Below are 18,291 nucleotides of genomic sequence, written 5' to 3' on the forward strand. Positions count from 1 at the left end.
TTCTGAGACTCAACCACATAAATACTGGGCTCATTCGCTCCACTCAGATCCCACACTTTTAAAATGTCACATAGCATGAATAGAATTTTAAACGTCCGAAGATATCAAACATGTTTACATTTATTTTGGTTTAATTATTATAAGTTGTATTTATTTTGTTTCCATTTTACTTTATTTTTAATCATATAAAAAAAAATATATATATATATATATATATATTTTCAATTGGCACATAGGCTTGAATTTTAGGCATTTATTGAAAACTTGCGCTTGCCATGTAAATGGATTAGACCCCTTAGCCGGCACACCAACTTCCCACACAAAGCCGTCCACTGAACCAAGAGGCCCAGCAGTCTTTGGAGAAGCTGCAGCCTGACCCGTCTTCTCCACCATCGCCCAGGAAGGATGAGAAAAGGCAAGTGGCGAGCCGACTCACAAACCCATGCTTGGGCCGGTGCTTTCCTCTTCTTCATCTTTTATTCCCATGAGTCCCAGGCCAGAGAGGGATCCATGAGGGCTAGTGGTTCCTGGCAGGAGGATGACGCAAAGGGTACCCGGGCTCAGGCTTCGGTAGAGCCTTCCAATCCTGCGGCCCCAACGCCGGGCTGCACTCTTTGCGTTTTCCACCTTTAAATTCTGCACGGTCTCCCGCTCCGAGGGAGGAGGTCTCACTCTCAGACCTGCGGGCCTTCTTGATTCAGGTGGTGGGCTCCTAAGCCACGCGTGCAGGTGCCTGGGGGTTAGGGCCTGCCTGCCTTTCAGCTTCCAGTCCTTGCCTGTGAGGACATGGAGGGCCCTCTGGGCATTGCCAAAAGTTTTGAATTTCAGGAAACAGTATTTTTCCCGTCTTCCGCTTTGAGCATCTGGAGGCACGATCACAGCTTCCAGGCCACCAAAGAGGCTCGGCAGTTCCTGAATATGTCCTAAGACATCTTTACCTACTCCAGACAGATAAATGGTTCCTCGGTTCTCAGAATCTCGTTCCAGCTCCTTAACGAGCGTGTCACAATCGAGAGTGAGTTCTGTCACCGGTCTCTGTACCTTTATGTATACACCTTCCACAAGAAGGCCATTCAAGCACTCGATGGCCAGCTGGGCAGCTTCCAGGACTTCATACTCTATAGAGAGATGAGGCTGATGCGTTTCCAGAACGGCAGTCATTGTACGAACTGGGCCAAAGCTCCTAAACAGCCTCTTCAGAGCACTTAGGTCCCAATCTTTGCTCAATGGCCCAGCATAGATAGTGGACATCTCTGTCCACTTGATCCGCATCCTTCGGTTCACTTCCTCAGTGAGGAGAGGTGAAAAAGGCTCCAAAGAGAACCGAATAACGCTGAAGGGGTACAGGCGCACTTGCCTTCTGGCCTGCTCAAAGACCTCTCTGTTGGAAAGGCACTTAATAGTCTCACAATCTTCAGGAGACGGGAGTTCAATATCGTCTGTCTCTCGGGATACAAAAAGGAGCTTGTGATGCCCCGGATCGAAAGATCTTAAAGCACCTCTGTAGGTGTACTGGAACTTTTCTCTGACGTTTCTTGGGTCTTGGGCTCTCCACAGCGCCTCCAGATTGAGTTCTGCGACCTTCTTTGGGCCATACTTGAGGAAATACTGAGCCAACTCAAGGGTCGCGGCAGCGTCCTCTGTGGGATCATGACCGTCCCTTTCCGAACGTTGAATGTCCTTCCCCAATACAGCTTTGGCTAAGAACTTGAGCTTGAATCTTCTGCCCCGCTCTCTGGCATAAAGCAACGAGGTGTCGATAACATATGGATGGATCACGTTCAATGCTCGGAGATCCACGTCTAGGGAATGACCTACCAACACCGCATCAGGAGGAAGCAGTGCTTCTAACCGCCTCTGAACGTCTTTCAGTTTCGTCGTCACCGGCTTAAGCATCTCCTCCGTGATCCCCGAATAGCAGGTGGCGTAGTCCACAATCTCCTCATCGGGTTTCACCAACTCATCCATGAGACACGAGCCTCCTTCGGCAACCAGTGAGATGCGGGTTAGTTCTCTCCCCTTGGACGTGATGCACATTTCTCCGTCCAGCCCAAAGAGAGGGCTGTTCTCTGTGACAGACGCATCACATCTGGTAGTTACAAAGTTCTCACAGTCGGGAGAACCTTGTAACGGGAAGTCAAATGTTCTCATTTCCTCCTCTGTCAGAAGGCATCGCAGCAAGCCCACCTTCTGAGAGCCATACTTTTGAATGACCGGGTCATTCTGCAGGTCGACCTTGGGTTTTGTACCGGCAGATGGTACAGATCCTCCCATGGTCTTAGGCAGATATCCAGCCGTTTGGTTTGGTAGCCCGATAACATCAGCTAGAAAAGTAGGTGATGGAGGAGGCAAGCGGAATTTGTGTCTGAAGGCTTTTCGGAGAAATCCAAACTCCAAATAGAACTTGTAGAAGTGGAGTTGACTCATCCCTTGAAGGATGACAACCACTGTTCTGCTCAGTTGCTTTCCGTACAGAAGCTGGCACCACCTGGGTCTCTCAATAACGGGTGCAGCCAGAACTGCGTACCTGAGCAGCTCACATAGCTGTTCGTGGGTTACTTCACAGTTTTCAGCCGTTACGATGCCAGACAACCGGGCTCTCCTGGGCTCGGGATGCCTGTCCACGAGATCCAAACGGGGTATACTTGCCTCGGGCGTCCCCATCAGCCAGTCGGAGACCCGTCTCCTCTGGCTGTTCAGCCTCCGGGTCTTCTCCTTCTCGGGCTCCATGATCCCGTACTTGAGTCCTTGTTGTGGGACGCTGTCCTTGGTGTAGAAAGCTGTCCCTGGCATAGAAAGCTGTCCTTGCCTTGATGCCAATCCAGCGAGAGAAAACGTTCTTGAGAAGGAAAAAGGATGGCTTATTGCTTGGCCAGCGAAGGAGAAACGATGGTTCTCACATCAGCAGGAGTAGAGGGTTTTTATACAGGTGATTCAGAGAAAGTGAGATCAGGGAGGAGAGATCAGGAAGGAAAAGATTAGGGAAAAGAGAACCCAGAGGAGGAGACCAGGGAGGGGGAAAAGAACAGGGAGGAGCAGTTTAGGGAAAAGAAAAACAGAAGATCAGGGAGGAGAAGGGTAGGGGAAAGAAAATCAGGAGGACAAGGTTAGGGCAAAGAAGATCAGGGAGGAGAAGGTTGGGAAAAAGAGAAACAAACATGGAAGATTCAAAGCGACAAGGGATGCAGTCAAAGCATCCAGCGAACCCCTGTTGCAACTTCAATAAAATCTTCCCTTTGTATTCCAGCCTATTGCCTTTGGGGGACCTTGACTGTGGATTACCTTCCAGTAGTTTCATGGTTTCTTTACCCAGATTCCTTAAGTTCCAGGGAACAGGACCGTGCCCTGTATTTTGTATTTCCTCAGAATTCTGCTGTATACGTAGCAAAGACTTGAAAAAGAAAAAAAAATTGAAAAGCAAAAATAACTAAAGGTCTTCAGTGTTTCTGTACCCCTACAATCATGAGTTCCCCAACATTACTGTGAAATACAGGGAGCAGATAAAATTGACCTAAGTTTGCTAATATGGGCTTGAGGCCTCTGTAGGTAAAATGACTACTAAAATAAAAAAGAGGATGACAGCCCAGCCGCTCTGGAGGCTGAGACAGGAAGATCGTGAGTTGAAAGCCTGCCTCAGCAACTTGGAGAGGCACTAAGCAACTCTGTGAGACCCTGTCTCAAAATAATATAAATATGACACAAAATATGGCTGGGGATGTGACTTAGTGGTTGAGTGCCCCTGTGTTGAATTCCCTGTACCAGAAAAAAAAAAGAAAAAGAAAAAAAAAGAAAGAAAGAAACAAAGGATTACTGTACAAGAAAACAGGTCTTTCCTACCAAAGTCTCCTTTTGTTTCTCTTTCATCAGAACACATTAAGGGGTACTTTGCCATTTGCCCCGTAGTGTGAATGGGTTCATTGATCTTATTGGGTTGTTTTCAGTGTGGCATCTTAATACTTGTGTTCCAACGTAATGATCAGATCAGGGTAATTGGCATATATGTCACTCACACATGTATCACTCCTTTGTTTTGGGAACGTTCAAAACCCTATCAGGTTTCCCCCTTCCAGTACTGAGGATTGCACCCAGGGCATGGTACATACTCAGCAATTATTCTACCACTGAGATACACCCCCAATCAGGTATTTTGAAATATTTCATACTGTTGTCAATCACAGCGATCCTACCAGGCTGTGGAATCCTAAAAGTAAGTCATTTCTCTTATCCATTTCTCTTATCTCCCCATAACTATTAACCATCCTCTTGCCATGTTCCCTCCCCTATGCCCTTCCAGGGCTCTGGTAACCACTATTCTCTGTATTCTATCAATTTTATTTTATTTTAATTATTAAATTTAAAAAAAATGTAATTTTTTTTAAAAAAGGAGACCTTGTGTTTTGTTAACCTTATATGCATCCTGTTTAAATACCTATCAACTACACTCATAACATAAAAACATAAGGATGAAAAGCAGTAAAACCAAAATGGAGAAGAGCATTTGAATCAGGCTTTACAAGAAAATAGCATAGATCTCTTTTTGGCTCATGCTTACAGTACAGCTAGGTCCAGAGATGCAGGAAGCTCCTTGATGGAGTAAGCCACTGAGCAGATGACTCACCTGAAAGCGGCTGTGTTTTGCAAATACTTATCTGCCAGCACTGCTTTATTGCAACGGAGTCCTTGGGCTGGTTCTGAGCCTCCAACTGGACCTTCAGGACAGACACAGGCAGGATCTGGGCAGTGTCATGTCAGCAAGGGGCATAGGAGGAATGATGAATGTGGATACCGCCCAGAGCCAGCGACCTTGCTAGGTATGGAGGCAAGCTAGGCAGAAAGCGGGTGGCAGGAAGCTCTGAAAAAATTAGTTGAGGTAGGCGCAGTGTTCTAGGTGATTTTTCCTCTGGTGTTTGGAGACGTGTTAAAGTGCCTTAGAAAAGTCTACTCATTTGAAAGAGGACATCCTTGTTCCAGTTTTTAGAGGGAATGCTTTCCATTTTTCTCTGTTTAGGATGATGCTGACCTTGGGGTTTGCAGATATAGCTTTTATGAGGTTGAGGTCTGTTCCTTCTATTCCTAGTTTTTCTAGTGTTTTGAACATGAAGGGGTGCTGTATTTGTCAAATGCTGTTTCTGCCTCTATTGAGATGATCATATTATTCTTGTTTTTAAGTATATTGATGTGATGAATTATGTTTATTGATTTCTGTATGTGAACCCCACTTCATTGAGGCACACTATCTTTTTAATATGTTTTTGTATGCTATTTGCCGGAATTGTATTGAGAGTTTTTGTATCGATGTTCATCGTGGATATTGGTATGAAGTTCCCTTTCCTTGATGTGTGTTTGTATGGTTTTGGTATCAGGGTGATATCAGCTTCACAGGGTTCTCTCCTTTTCATATTCCATGAAACATTTAGAGCAGTATTGGTGTTAATTCTCCTTTGAAGGTCTTATAGAACTCGGCTGAGAATCGATCTGGTCCTGGACTTTCCTTGATTGGTAGGCCTTAGGTGTATTTCCACCACAAAAATCCAACAAAGAAAAGAAAATGTTAACTATTCTGAAGTGGTAGACGTGTTAGATGATTTGAGCTATTATTTCACAGCATTCACATATAGCAACACATCATGTTATGCAACTTAAGCGTAACTGACCACATGTATTTGGCAATAAATTTTGTCAAATAAAAGGGCAGTGACGATGGATTTCTTTCTTGAATGAGTAGAATTTTCTTTTTTAAAAAAATCGTTAAAATCTGTTTTAATTAGTTATACATGACAGCAGAATGCATTTATGCATTTTGATATATCGTAAATAAATAGGGTATAATTTCTCCTTTTTCTTCTGGTACACGTTGTCAGATCACATTGGTCATGCAGTCGTATGTGTACGTAAGGTAATAATGTCTGTTTCATTCTACTATTCTTCCTATGTCCATATCCCTCCCCTCCCTTCACTCGCTTCTACCTAATCTAAAGTAACTTTATTCTTCCCTAGCACCTTGGCCCTGATTGTGAATTAGCATCCACATATCAGAGAACGCATTCGGCCTATGGTTTTATGGGATTGGCTTATTTCGCTTAGCATGATGTTCTCCAACTCCGTCCATTTACCCAGAGATACCATAATTCCCTCCTTCTTTAAAACTGAGTGATATTCCATCAAATGTTACATACCACATTTTCTTTATCCAACCTAGGTTGGTTCCATAGTTTAGCTATTGTGAATTGAGCTTCTATAAATAAATCTTGGGCCTCCCAGGAATACCATAAGGCCGGTCTATTGCCCCCAGGGTTAGCATTTTCCAAGAAATCTATACACAATGGGGATGAGTCATCTCATGGCTGGTCTTAACAAGACAGGGCCATACACAATGGGGGTGAGTCATCACTGGTGTTGCAAGAAGGCAGCTTATCCAGCTTTTCCAGGTTCTCACAAGAGGGTGGAGAATTTCCTTGGGGGGGAGAGGGGTGACAATATGGCATAGGCCGCTCCCCTTCCCGACTTGTCTACCGAGTGTTCCAGGACAGGAGCACTTGGTGCGGGACCCAGAGGACCAGGCCAGGCATCAAAAGGGTCTAGGAGGCCATTGACCGCGTGATGCTTTAAGCCTTTCTCCTCCTGGGCAGTGAGAGGACTGACTCGTTGTGACCAAAGTCGCTCCTCACCAATGGCTTCCCAATACTGGTCTCATACTTAGTGTGAGATTGCCCCATCTTTTCGGGGAGACCCCTACCTCGAAACTCGCTTGGCTTGGCTTGGCGATACTCTCACTTTGGGTGAACAGACTTCTTAATGCCCCACGTTGGGCGCCAGATGTCGGGGTCTTTAGCCCCACCCCACCCCACCCGCTTCCCTCCTGACCTGCGGGAGAGATTGGGAGAGCACGCCCCGACCATGAGGAACCAAGAAAGGAAGGGCCGACTGACCGCCCCCCTCCCCCACCCAGCCCTCCCCCACGGGAGGACAATCAGACAAGCCAGGGAGACCAGTCAAAGCAGGATCTCAGTTTATTGAGAAAACACACAGCTAATACAAGGCACGGGAGCCAATCAGGATAAAGGTCAGCAGGGTGGGGAGAGTTCAGGTGTACGCCCATCTCGCAGGCCATAACGGGAGGACCCCCCCCCCCCAGCTGTACAGAGGGCGGAAGGGTTCTGAGCCTATCCTAGAGGTCATCTGGTTTTTCCTCACAACCCAGGCAGCGCCTTCTGGATGATCCCCAGGCGCTTTCTTAGCCACAGGTGGCCCCAGGACCCACCCAGAAGTGGGCAGCAAGTTTGGTTTTTCCTCCTTTCTGATGCAACATGCCCCACATGTTACATCGTGCCCTACGTCTGTGTTTCCTTTTCATTGCCATCATTGTCAGAAATTCAGGGAAGTCAATTTTGCCGTTACCACCAGCAGCTACTCCCTTAATCGTGTCCTGTAACTCGACTTCTGTGGGATTCCACCCAAGAGACCATCTCATGACACTTCCCAATTCCTTTGTTAGTATAGTATACTTCCATCCCCGTTCCTGTCAAATAGTGGGAAAGCTTCTTTGAAATCTGCAACCTGCCCTTCAGCTAGATGGTCAGCCACGCTGCAAGGATTACCAGTTTCTGAGACTCAACCACATAAATACTGGGCTCATTCGCTCCACTCAGATCCCACACTTTTAAAATGTCACATAGCATGAATAGAATTTTAAACGTCCGAAGATATCAAACATGTTTACATTTATTTTGGTTTAATTATTATAAGTTGTATTTATTTTGTTTCCATTTTACTTTATTTTTAATCATATAAAAAAAATATATATATATATATATATATATATTTTCAATTGGCACATAGGCTTGAATTTTAGGCATTTATTGAAAACTTGCGCTTGCCATGTAAATGGATTAGACCCCTTAGCCGGCACACCAACTTCCCACACAAAGCCGTCCACTGAACCAAGAGGCCCAGCAGTCTTTGGAGAAGCTGCAGCCTGACCCGTCTTCTCCACCATCGCCCAGGAAGGATGAGAAAAGGCAAGTGGCGAGCCGACTCACAAACCCATGCTTGGGCCGGTGCTTTCCTCTTCTTCATCTTTTATTCCCATGAGTCCCAGGCCAGAGAGGGATCCATGAGGGCTAGTGGTTCCTGGCAGGAGGATGACGCAAAGGGTACCCGGGCTCAGGCTTCGGTAGAGCCTTCCAATCCTGCGGCCCCAACGCCGGGCTGCACTCTTTGCGTTTTCCACCTTTAAATTCTGCACGGTCTCCCGCTCCGAGGGAGGAGGTCTCACTCTCAGACCTGCGGGCCTTCTTGATTCAGGTGGTGGGCTCCTAAGCCACGCGTGCAGGTGCCTGGGGGTTAGGGCCTGCCTGCCTTTCAGCTTCCAGTCCTTGCCTGTGAGGACATGGAGGGCCCTCTGGGCATTGCCAAAAGTTTTGAATTTCAGGAAACAGTATTTTTCCCGTCTTCCGCTTTGAGCATCTGGAGGCACGATCACAGCTTCCAGGCCACCAAAGAGGCTCGGCAGTTCCTGAATATGTCCTAAGACATCTTTACCTACTCCAGACAGATAAATGGTTCCTCGGTTCTCAGAATCTCATTCCAGCTCCTTAACGAGCGTGTCACAATCGAGAGTGAGTTCTGTCACCGGTCTCTGTACCTTTATGTATACACCTTCCACAAGAAGGCCATTCAAGCACTCGATGGCCAGCTGGGCAGCTTCCAGGACTTCATACTCTATAGAGAGATGAGGCTGATGCGTTTCCAGAACGGCAGTCATTGTACGAACTGGGCCAAAGCTCCTAAACAGCCTCTTCAGAGCACTTAGGTCCCAATCTTTGCTCAATGGCCCAGCATAGATAGTGGACATCTCTGTCCACTTGATCCGCATCCTTCGGTTCACTTCCTCAGTGAGGAGAGGTGAAAAAGGCTCCAAAGAGAACCGAATAACGCTGAAGGGGTACAGGCGCACTTGCCTTCTGGCCTGCTCAAAGACCTCTCTGTTGGAAAGGCACTTAATAGTCTCACAATCTTCAGGAGACGGGAGTTCAATATCGTCTGTCTCTCGGGATACAAAAAGGAGCTTGTGATGCCCCGGATCGAAAGATCTTAAAGCACCTCTGTAGGTGTACTGGAACTTTTCTCTGACGTTTCTTGGGTCTTGGGCTCTCCACAGCGCCTCCAGATTGAGTTCTGCGACCTTCTTTGGGCCATACTTGAGGAAATACTGAGCCAACTCAAGGGTCGCGGCAGCGTCCTCTGTGGGATCATGACCGTCCCTTTCCGAACGTTGAATGTCCTTCCCCAATACAGCTTTGGCTAAGAACTTGAGCTTGAATCTTCTGCCCCGCTCTCTGGCATAAAGCAACGAGGTGTCGATAACATATGGATGGATCACGTTCAATGCTCGGAGATCCACGTCTAGGGAATGACCTACCAACACCGCATCAGGAGGAAGCAGTGCTTCTAACCGCCTCTGAACGTCTTTCAGTTTCGTCGTCACCGGCTTAAGCATCTCCTCCGTGATCCCCGAATAGCAGGTGGCGTAGTCCACAATCTCCTCATCGGGTTTCACCAACTCATCCATGAGACACGAGCCTCCTTCGGCAACCAGTGAGATGCGGGTTAGTTCTCTCCCCTTGGACGTGATGCACATTTCTCCGTCCAGCCCAAAGAGAGGGCTGTTCTCTGTGACAGACGCATCACATCTGGTAGTTACAAAGTTCTCACAGTCGGGAGAACCTTGTAACGGGAAGTCAAATGTTCTCATTTCCTCCTCTGTCAGAAGGCATCGCAGCAAGCCCACCTTCTGAGAGCCATACTTTTGAATGACCGGGTCATTCTGCAGGTCGACCTTGGGTTTTGTACCGGCAGATGGTACAGATCCTCCCATGGTCTTAGGCAGATATCCAGCCGTTTGGTTTGGTAGCCCGATAACATCAGCTAGAAAAGTAGGTGATGGAGGAGGCAAGCGGAATTTGTGTCTGAAGGCTTTTCGGAGAAATCCAAACTCCAAATAGAACTTGTAGAAGTGGAGTTGACTCATCCCTTGAAGGATGACAACCACTGTTCTGCTCAGTTGCTTTCCGTACAGAAGCTGGCACCACCTGGGTCTCTCAATAACGGGTGCAGCCAGAACTGCGTACCTGAGCAGCTCACATAGCTGTTCGTGGGTTACTTCACAGTTTTCAGCCGTTACGATGCCAGACAACCGGGCTCTCCTGGGCTCGGGATGCCTGTCCACGAGATCCAAACGGGGTATACTTGCCTCGGGCGTCCCCATCAGCCAGTCGGAGACCCGTCTCCTCTGGCTGTTCAGCCTCCCGGTCTTCTCCTTCTCGGGCTCCATGATCCCGTACTTGAGTCCTTGTTGTGGGACGCTGTCCTTGGTGTAGAAAGCTGTCCCTGGCATAGAAAGCTGTCCTTGCCTTGATGCCAATCCAGCGAGAGAAAACGTTCTTGAGAAGGAAAAAGGATGGCTTATTGCTTGGCCAGCGAAGGAGAAACGATGGTTCTCACATCAGCAGGAGTAGAGGGTTTTTATACAGGTGATTCAGAGAAAGTGAGATCAGGGAGGAGAGATCAGGAAGGAAAAGATTAGGGAAAAGAGAACCCAGAGGAGGAGACCAGGGAGGGGGAAAAGAACAGGGAGGAGCAGTTTAGGGAAAAGAAAAACAGAAGATCAGGGAGGAGAAGGGTAGGGGAAAGAAAATCAGGAGGACAAGGTTAGGGCAAAGAAGATCAGGGAGGAGAAGGTTGGGAAAAAGAGAAACAAACATGGAAGATTCAAAGCGACAAGGGATGCAGTCAAAGCATCCAGCGAACCCCTGTTGCAACTTCAATAAAATCTTCCCTTTGTATTCCAGCCTATTGCCTTTGGGGGACCTTGACTGTGGATTACCTTCCAGTAGTTTCATGGTTTCTTTACCCAGATTCCTTAAGTTCCAGGGAACAGGACCGTGCCCTGTATTTTGTATTTCCTCAGAATTCTGCTGTATACGTAGCAAAGACTTGAAAAAGAAAAAAAAATTGAAAAGCAAAAATAACTAAAGGTCTTCAGTGTTTCTGTACCCCTACAATCATGAGTTCCCCAACATTACTGTGAAATACAGGGAGCAGATAAAATTGACCTAAGTTTGCTAATATGGGCTTGAGGCCTCTGTAGGTAAAATGACTACTAAAATAAAAAAGAGGATGACAGCCCAGCCGCTCTGGAGGCTGAGACAGGAAGATCGTGAGTTGAAAGCCTGCCTCAGCAACTTGGAGAGGCACTAAGCAACTCTGTGAGACCCTGTCTCAAAATAATATAAATATGACACAAAATATGGCTGGGGATGTGACTTAGTGGTTGAGTGCCCCTGTGTTGAATTCCCTGTACCAGAAAAAAAAAAGAAAAAGAAAAAAAAAGAAAGAAAGAAACAAAGGATTACTGTACAAGAAAACAGGTCTTTCCTACCAAAGTCTCCTTTTGTTTCTCTTTCATCAGAACACATTAAGGGGTACTTTGCCATTTGCCCCGTAGTGTGAATGGGTTCATTGATCTTATTGGGTTGTTTTCAGTGTGGCATCTTAATACTTGTGTTCCAACGTAATGATCAGATCAGGGTAATTGGCATATATGTCACTCACACATGTATCACTCCTTTGTTTTGGGAACGTTCAAAACCCTATCAGGTTTCCCCCTTCCAGTACTGAGGATTGCACCCAGGGCATGGTACATACTCAGCAATTATTCTACCACTGAGATACACCCCCCAATCAGGTATTTTGAAATATTTCATATTATTGTCAATCACAGCGATCCTACCAGGCTGTGGAATCCTAAAAGTAAGTCATTTCTCTTATCCAAGGGCACTCCCCATACCTATTAACCATCCTCTTGCCATGTTCCCTCCCCTATGCCCTTCCAGGGCTCTGGTAACCACTATTCTCTGTATTCTATCAATTTTATTTTATTTTAATTATTAAATTTAAAAAAATGTAATTTTTTTTTAAAAAAGGAGACCTTGTTTTTTGTTAACCTTATATGCATCCTGTTTAAATACCTATCAACTACACTCATAACATAAAAACATAAGGATGAAAAGCAGTAAAACCAAAACGGAGAAGAGCATTTGAATCAGGCTTTACAAGAAAATAGCATAGATCTCTTTTTGGCTCATGCTTACAGTACAGCTAGGTCCAGAGATGCAGGAAGCTCCTTGATGGAGTAAGCCACTGAGCAGATGACTCACCTGAAAGCGGCTGTGTTTTGCAAATACTTATCTGCCAGCACTGCTTTATTGCAACGGAGTCCTTGGGCTGGTTCTGAGCCTCTAACTGGACCTTCAGGACAGACACAGGCAGGATCTGGGCAGTGTCATGTGAGCAAGGGGCATAGGAGGAATGATGAATGTGGATACCGCCCAGAGCCAGCGACCTTGCTAGGTATGGAGGCAAGCTAGGCAGAAAGCGGGTGGCAGGAAGCTCTGAAAAAATTAGTTGAGGTAGGCGCAGTGTTCTAAGTGATTTTTCCTCTGGTGTTTGGAGACATGTTAAAGTGCCTTAGAAAAGTCTACTCATTTGAAAGAGGACATCCTTGTTCCAGTTTTTAGGGGGAATGCTTTCCATTTTTCTCTGTTTAGGATGATGCTGACCTTGGGGTTTGCAGATATAGCTTTTATGAGGTTGAGGTCTGTTCCTTCTATTCCTAGTTTTTCCAGTGTTTTGAACATGAAGGGGTGCTGTATTTGTCAAATGCTGTTTCTGCCTCTATTGAGATGATCATATTATTCTTGTTTTTAAGTATATTGATGTGATGAATTATGTTTATTGATTTCTGTATGTGAACCCCACTTCATTGAGGCACACTATCTTTTTAATATGCTTTTGTATGCTATTTGCCGGAATTGTATTGAGAGTTTTTGTATCGATGTTCATCGTGGATATTGGTATGAAGTTCCCTTTCCTTGATGTGTGTTTGTATGGTTTTGGTATCAGGGTGATATCAGCTTCACAGGGTTCTCTCCTTTTCATATTCCATGAAACATTTAGAGCAGTATTGGTGTTAATTCTCCTTTGAAGGTCTTATAGAACTCGGCTGAGAATCGATCTGGTCCTGGACTTTCCTTGATTGGTAGGCCTTAGGTGTATTCCCACCACAAAAATCCAACAAAGAAAAGAAAATGTTAACTATTCTGAAGTGGTAGACGTGTTAGATGATTTGAGCTATTATTTCACAGCATTCACATATAGCAACACATCATGTTATGCAACTTAAGCGTAACTGACCACATGTATTTGGCAATAAATTTTGTCAAATAAAAGGGCAGTGACGATGGATTTCTTTCTTGAATGAGTAGAATTTTCTTTTTTAAAAAAATCGTTAAAATCTGTCTTAATTAGTTATACATGACAGCAGAATGCATTTATGCATTTTGATATATCGTAAATAAATAGGGTATAATTTCTCCTTTTTCTTCTGGTACACGTTGTCAGATCACATTGGTCATGCAGTCGTATGTGTACGTAAGGTAATAATGTCTGTTTCATTCTACTATTCTTCCTATGTCCATATCCCTCCCCTCCCTTCACTCGCTTCTACCTAATCTAAAGTAACTTTATTCTTCCCTAGCACCTTGGCCCTGATTGTGAATTAGCATCCACATATCAGAGAACGCATTCGGCCTATGGTTTTATGGGATTGGCTTATTTCGCTTAGCATGATGTTCTCCAACTCCGTCCATTTACCCAGAGATACCATAATTCCCTCCTTCTTTAAAACTGAGTGATATTCCATCAAATGTTACATACCACATTTTCTTTATCCAACCTAGGTTGGTTCCATAGTTTAGCTATTGTGAATTGAGCTTCTATAAATAAATCTTGGGCCTCCCAGGAATACCATAAGGCCGGTCTATTGCCCCCAGGGTTAGCATTTTCCAAGAAATCTATACACAATGGGGATGAGTCATCTCATGGCTGGTCTTAACAAGACAGGGCCATACACAATGGGGGTGAGTCATCACTGGTGTTGCAAGAAGGCAGCTTATCCAGCTTTTCCAGGTTCTCACAAGAGGGTGGAGAATTTCCTTGGGGGGGAGAGGGGTGACAATATGGCATAGGCCGCTCCCCTTCCCGACTTGTCTACCGAGTGTTCCAGGACAGGAGCACTTGGTGCGGGACCCAGAGGACCAGGCCAGGCATCAAAAGGGTCTAGGAGGCCATTGACCGCGTGATGCTTTAAGCCTTTCTCCTCCTGGGCAGTGAGAGGACTGACTCGTTGTGACCAAAGTCGCTCCTCACCAATGGCTTCCCAATACTGGTCTCATACTTAGTGTGAGATTGCCCCATCTTTTCGGGGAGACCCCTACCTCGAAACTCGCTTGGCTTGGCTTGGCGATACTCTCACTTTGGGTGAACAGACTTCTTAATGCCCCACGTTGGGCGCCAGATGTCGGGGTCTTTAGCCCCACCCCACCCCACCCGCTTCCCTCCTGACCTGCGGGAGAGATTGGGAGAGCACGCCCCGACCATGAGGAACCAAGAAAGGAAGGGCCGACTGACCGCCCCCCTCCCCCACCCAGCCCTCCCCCACGGGAGGACAATCAGACAAGCCAGGGAGACCAGTCAAAGCAGGATCTCAGTTTATTGAGAAAACACACAGCTAATACAAGGCACGGGAGCCAATCAGGATAAAGGTCAGCAGGGTGGGGAGAGTTCAGGTGTACGCCCATCTCGCAGGCCATAACGGGAGGACCCCCCCCCCCAGCTGTCCAGAGGGCGGAAGGGTTCTGAGCCTATCCTAGAGGTCATCTGGTTTTTCCTCACAACCCAGGCAGCGCCTTCTGGATGATCCCCAGGCGCTTTCTTAGCCACAGGTGGCCCCAGGACCCACCCAGAAGTGGGCAGCAAGTTCGGTTTTTCCTCCTTTCTGATGCAACATGCCCCACATGTTACATCGTGCCCTACGTCTGTGTTTCCTTTTCCTTGCCATCATTGTCAGAAATTCAGGGAAGTCAATTTTGCCGTTACCACCAGCAGCTACTCCCTTAATCGCGTCCTGTAACTCGACTTCTGTGGGATTCCACCCAAGAGACCATCTCATGACACTTCCCAATTCCTTTGTTAGTATAGTATACTTCCATCCCCGTTCCTGTCAAATAGTGGGAAAGCTTCTTTGAAATCTGCAACCTGCCCTTCAGCTAGATGGTCAGCCACGCCGCAAGGATTACCAGTTTCTGAGACTCAACCACATAAATACTGGGCTCATTCGCTCCACTCAGATCCCACACTTTTAAAATGTCACATAGCATGAATAGAATTTTAAACGTCCGAAGATATCAAACATGTTTACATTTATTTTGGTTTAATTATTATAAGTTGTATTTATTTTGTTTCCATTTTACTTTATTTTTAATCATAAAAAATATATATATATATATATATATATATATATATATATATATATATATATATATATATATATATTTTCAATTGGCACATAGGCTTGAATTTTAGGCATTTATTGAAAACTTGCGCTTGCCATGTAAATGGATTAGACCCCTTAGCCGGCACACCAACTTCCCACACAAAGCCGTCCACTGAACCAAGAGGCCCAGCAGTCTTTGGAGAAGCTGCAGCCTGACCCGTCTTCTCCACCATCGCCCAGGAAGGATGAGAAAAGGCAAGTGGCGAGCCGACTCACAAACCCATGCTTGGGCCGGTGCTTTCCTCTTCTTCATCTTTTATTCCCATGAGTCCCAGGCCAGAGAGGGATCCATGAGGGCTAGTGGTTCCTGGCAGGAGGATGACGCAAAGGGTACCCGGGCTCAGGCTTCGGTAGAGCCTTCCAATCCTGCGGCCCCAACGCCGGGCTGCACTCTTTGCGTTTTCCACCTTTAAATTCTGCACGGTCTCCCGCTCCGAGGGAGGAGGTCTCACTCTCAGACCTGCGGGCCTTCTTGATTCAGGTGGTGGGCTCCTAAGCCACGCGTGCAGGTGCCTGGGGGTTAGGGCCTGCCTGCCTTTCAGCTTCCAGTCCTTGCCTGTGAGGACATGGAGGGCCCTCTGGGCATTGCCAAAAGTTTTGAATTTCAGGAAACAGTATTTTTCCCGTCTTCCGCTTTGAGCATCTGGAGGCACGATCACAGCTTCCAGGCCACCAAAGAGGCTCGGCAGTTCCTGAATATGTCCTAAGACATCTTTACCTACTCCAGACAGATAAATGGTTCCTCGGTTCTCAGAATCTCGTTCCAGCTCCTTAACGAGCGTGTCACAATCGAGAGTGAGTTCTGTCACCGGTCTCTGTACCTTTATGTATACACCTTCCACAAGAAGGCCATTCAAGCACTCGATGGCCAGCTGGGCAGCTTCCAGGACTTCATACTCTATAGAGAGATGAGGCTGATGCGTTTCCAGAACGGCAGTCATTGTACGAACTGGGCCAAAGCTCCTAAACAGCCTCTTCAGAGCACTTAGGTCCCAATCTTTGCTCAATGGCCCAGCATAGATAGTGGACATCTCTGTCCACTTGATCCGCATCCTTCGGTTCACTTCCTCAGTGAGGAGAGGTGAAAAAGGCTCCAAAGAGAACCGAATAACGCTGAAGGGGTACAGGCGCACTTGCCTTCTGGCCTGCTCAAAGACCTCTCTGTTGGAAAGGCACTTAATAGTCTCACAATCTTCAGGAGACGGGAGTTCAATATCGTCTGTCTCTCGGGATACAAAAAGGAGCTTGTGATGCCCCGGATCGAAAGATCTTAAAGCACCTCTGTAGGTGTACTGGAACTTTTCTCTGACGTTTCTTGGGTCTTGGGCTCTCCACAGCGCCTCCAGATTGAGTTCTGCGACCTTCTTTGGGCCATACTTGAGGAAATACTGAGCCAACTCAAGGGTCGCGGCAGCGTCCTCTGTGGGATCATGACCGTCCCTTTCCGAACGTTGAATGTCCTTCCCCAATACAGCTTTGGCTAAGAACTTGAGCTTGAATCTTCTGCCCCGCTCTCTGGCATAAAGCAACGAGGTGTCGATAACATATGGATGGATCACGTTCAATGCTCGGAGATCCACGTCTAGGGAATGACCTACCAACACCGCATCAGGAGGAAGCAGTGCTTCTAACCGCCTCTGAACGTCTTTCAGTTTCGTCGTCACCGGCTTAAGCATCTCCTCCGTGATCCCCGAATAGCAGGTGGCGTAGTCCACAATCTCCTCATCGGGTTTCACCAACTCATCCATGAGACACGAGCCTCCTTCGGCAACCAGTGAGATGCGGGTTAGTTCTCTCCCCTTGGACGTGATGCACATTTCTCCGTCCAGCCCAAAGAGAGGGCTGTTCTCTGTGACAGACGCATCACATCTGGTAGTTACAAAGTTCTCACAGTCGGGAGAACCTTGTAACGGGAAGTCAAATGTTCTCATTTCCTCCTCTGTCAGAAGGCATCGCAGCAAGCCCACCTTCTGAGAGCCATACTTTTGAATGACCGGGTCATTCTGCAGGTCGACCTTGGGTTTTGTACCGGCAGATGGTACAGATCCTCCCATGGTCTTAGGCAGATATCCAGCCGTTTGGTTTGGTAGCCCGATAACATCAGCTAGAAAAGTAGGTGATGGAGGAGGCAAGCGGAATTTGTGTCTGAAGGCTTTTCGGAGAAATCCAAACTCCAAATAGAACTTGTAGAAGTGGAGTTGACTCATCCCTTGAAGGATGACAACCACTGTTCTGCTCAGTTGCTTTCCGTACAGAAGCTGGCACCACCTGGGTCTCTCAATAACGGGTGCAGCCAGAACTGCGTACCTGAGCAGCTCACATAGCTGTTCGTGGGTTACTTCACAGTTTTCAGCCGTTACGATGCCAGACAACCGGGCTCTCCTGGGCTCGGGATGCCTGTCCACGAGATCCAAACGGGGTATACTTGCCTCGGGCGTCCCCATCAGCCAGTCGGAGACCCGTCTCCTCTGGCTGTTCAGCCTCCCGGTCTTCTCCTTCTCGGGCTCCATGATCCCGTACTTGAGTCCTTGTTGTGGGACGCTGTCCTTGGTGTAGAAAGCTGTCCCTGGCATAGAAAGCTGTCCTTGCCTTGATGCCAATCCAGCGAGAGAAAACGTTCTTGAGAAGGAAAAAGGATGGCTTATTGCTTGGCCAGCGAAGGAGAAACGATGGTTCTCACATCAGCAGGAGTAGAGGGTTTTTATACAGGTGATTCAGAGAAAGTGAGATCAGGGAGGAGAGATCAGGAAGGAAAAGATTAGGGAAAAGAGAACCCAGAGGAGGAGACCAGGGAGGGGGAAAAGAACAGGGAGGAGCAGTTTAGGGAAAAGAAAAAC

At 46.8% G+C, this 18,291-nt stretch overlaps 3 protein-coding genes across 3 annotated transcripts; all 3 read right to left on the reverse strand.

Annotated features, from left to right (window-relative positions):
• Positions 1 to 432: 432 nt before the first annotated feature.
• LOC308634286 (RNA exonuclease 5-like) lies at positions 433 to 2,730 on the reverse strand (the record flags this gene model as incomplete). Its single annotated transcript, XM_081268094.1, has 1 exon — positions 433 to 2,730. The coding sequence occupies one exon, from the start codon at positions 2,728 to 2,730 to the stop codon at positions 433 to 435; it is 2,298 nt and encodes a 765-aa protein (XP_081124220.1).
• A 5,305-nt stretch (positions 2,731 to 8,035) lies between these two features.
• LOC308634306 (RNA exonuclease 5-like) lies at positions 8,036 to 10,333 on the reverse strand (the record flags this gene model as incomplete). Its single annotated transcript, XM_081268114.1, is given in 2 exon segments — positions 8,036 to 8,581; positions 8,585 to 10,333. Coding segments are annotated over 2 exon segments (2,295 nt in total).
• Positions 10,334 to 15,666: 5,333 nt separating this feature from the next.
• LOC308634351 (RNA exonuclease 5-like) lies at positions 15,667 to 17,964 on the reverse strand (the record flags this gene model as incomplete). The annotated part of the gene is made up of 1 exon (XM_081268192.1): positions 15,667 to 17,964. One exon carries the CDS (start codon positions 17,962 to 17,964, stop codon positions 15,667 to 15,669), a length of 2,298 nt encoding a protein of 765 aa, XP_081124318.1.
• Between the last annotated feature and the right edge of the window lie 327 nt (positions 17,965 to 18,291).

The sequence above is a fragment of the Spermophilus citellus genome (assembly GCF_964194105.1).
Source record: "Spermophilus citellus genome assembly, chromosome: 15".
NCBI classification, from domain to species: domain Eukaryota; kingdom Metazoa; phylum Chordata; class Mammalia; order Rodentia; family Sciuridae; genus Spermophilus; species Spermophilus citellus.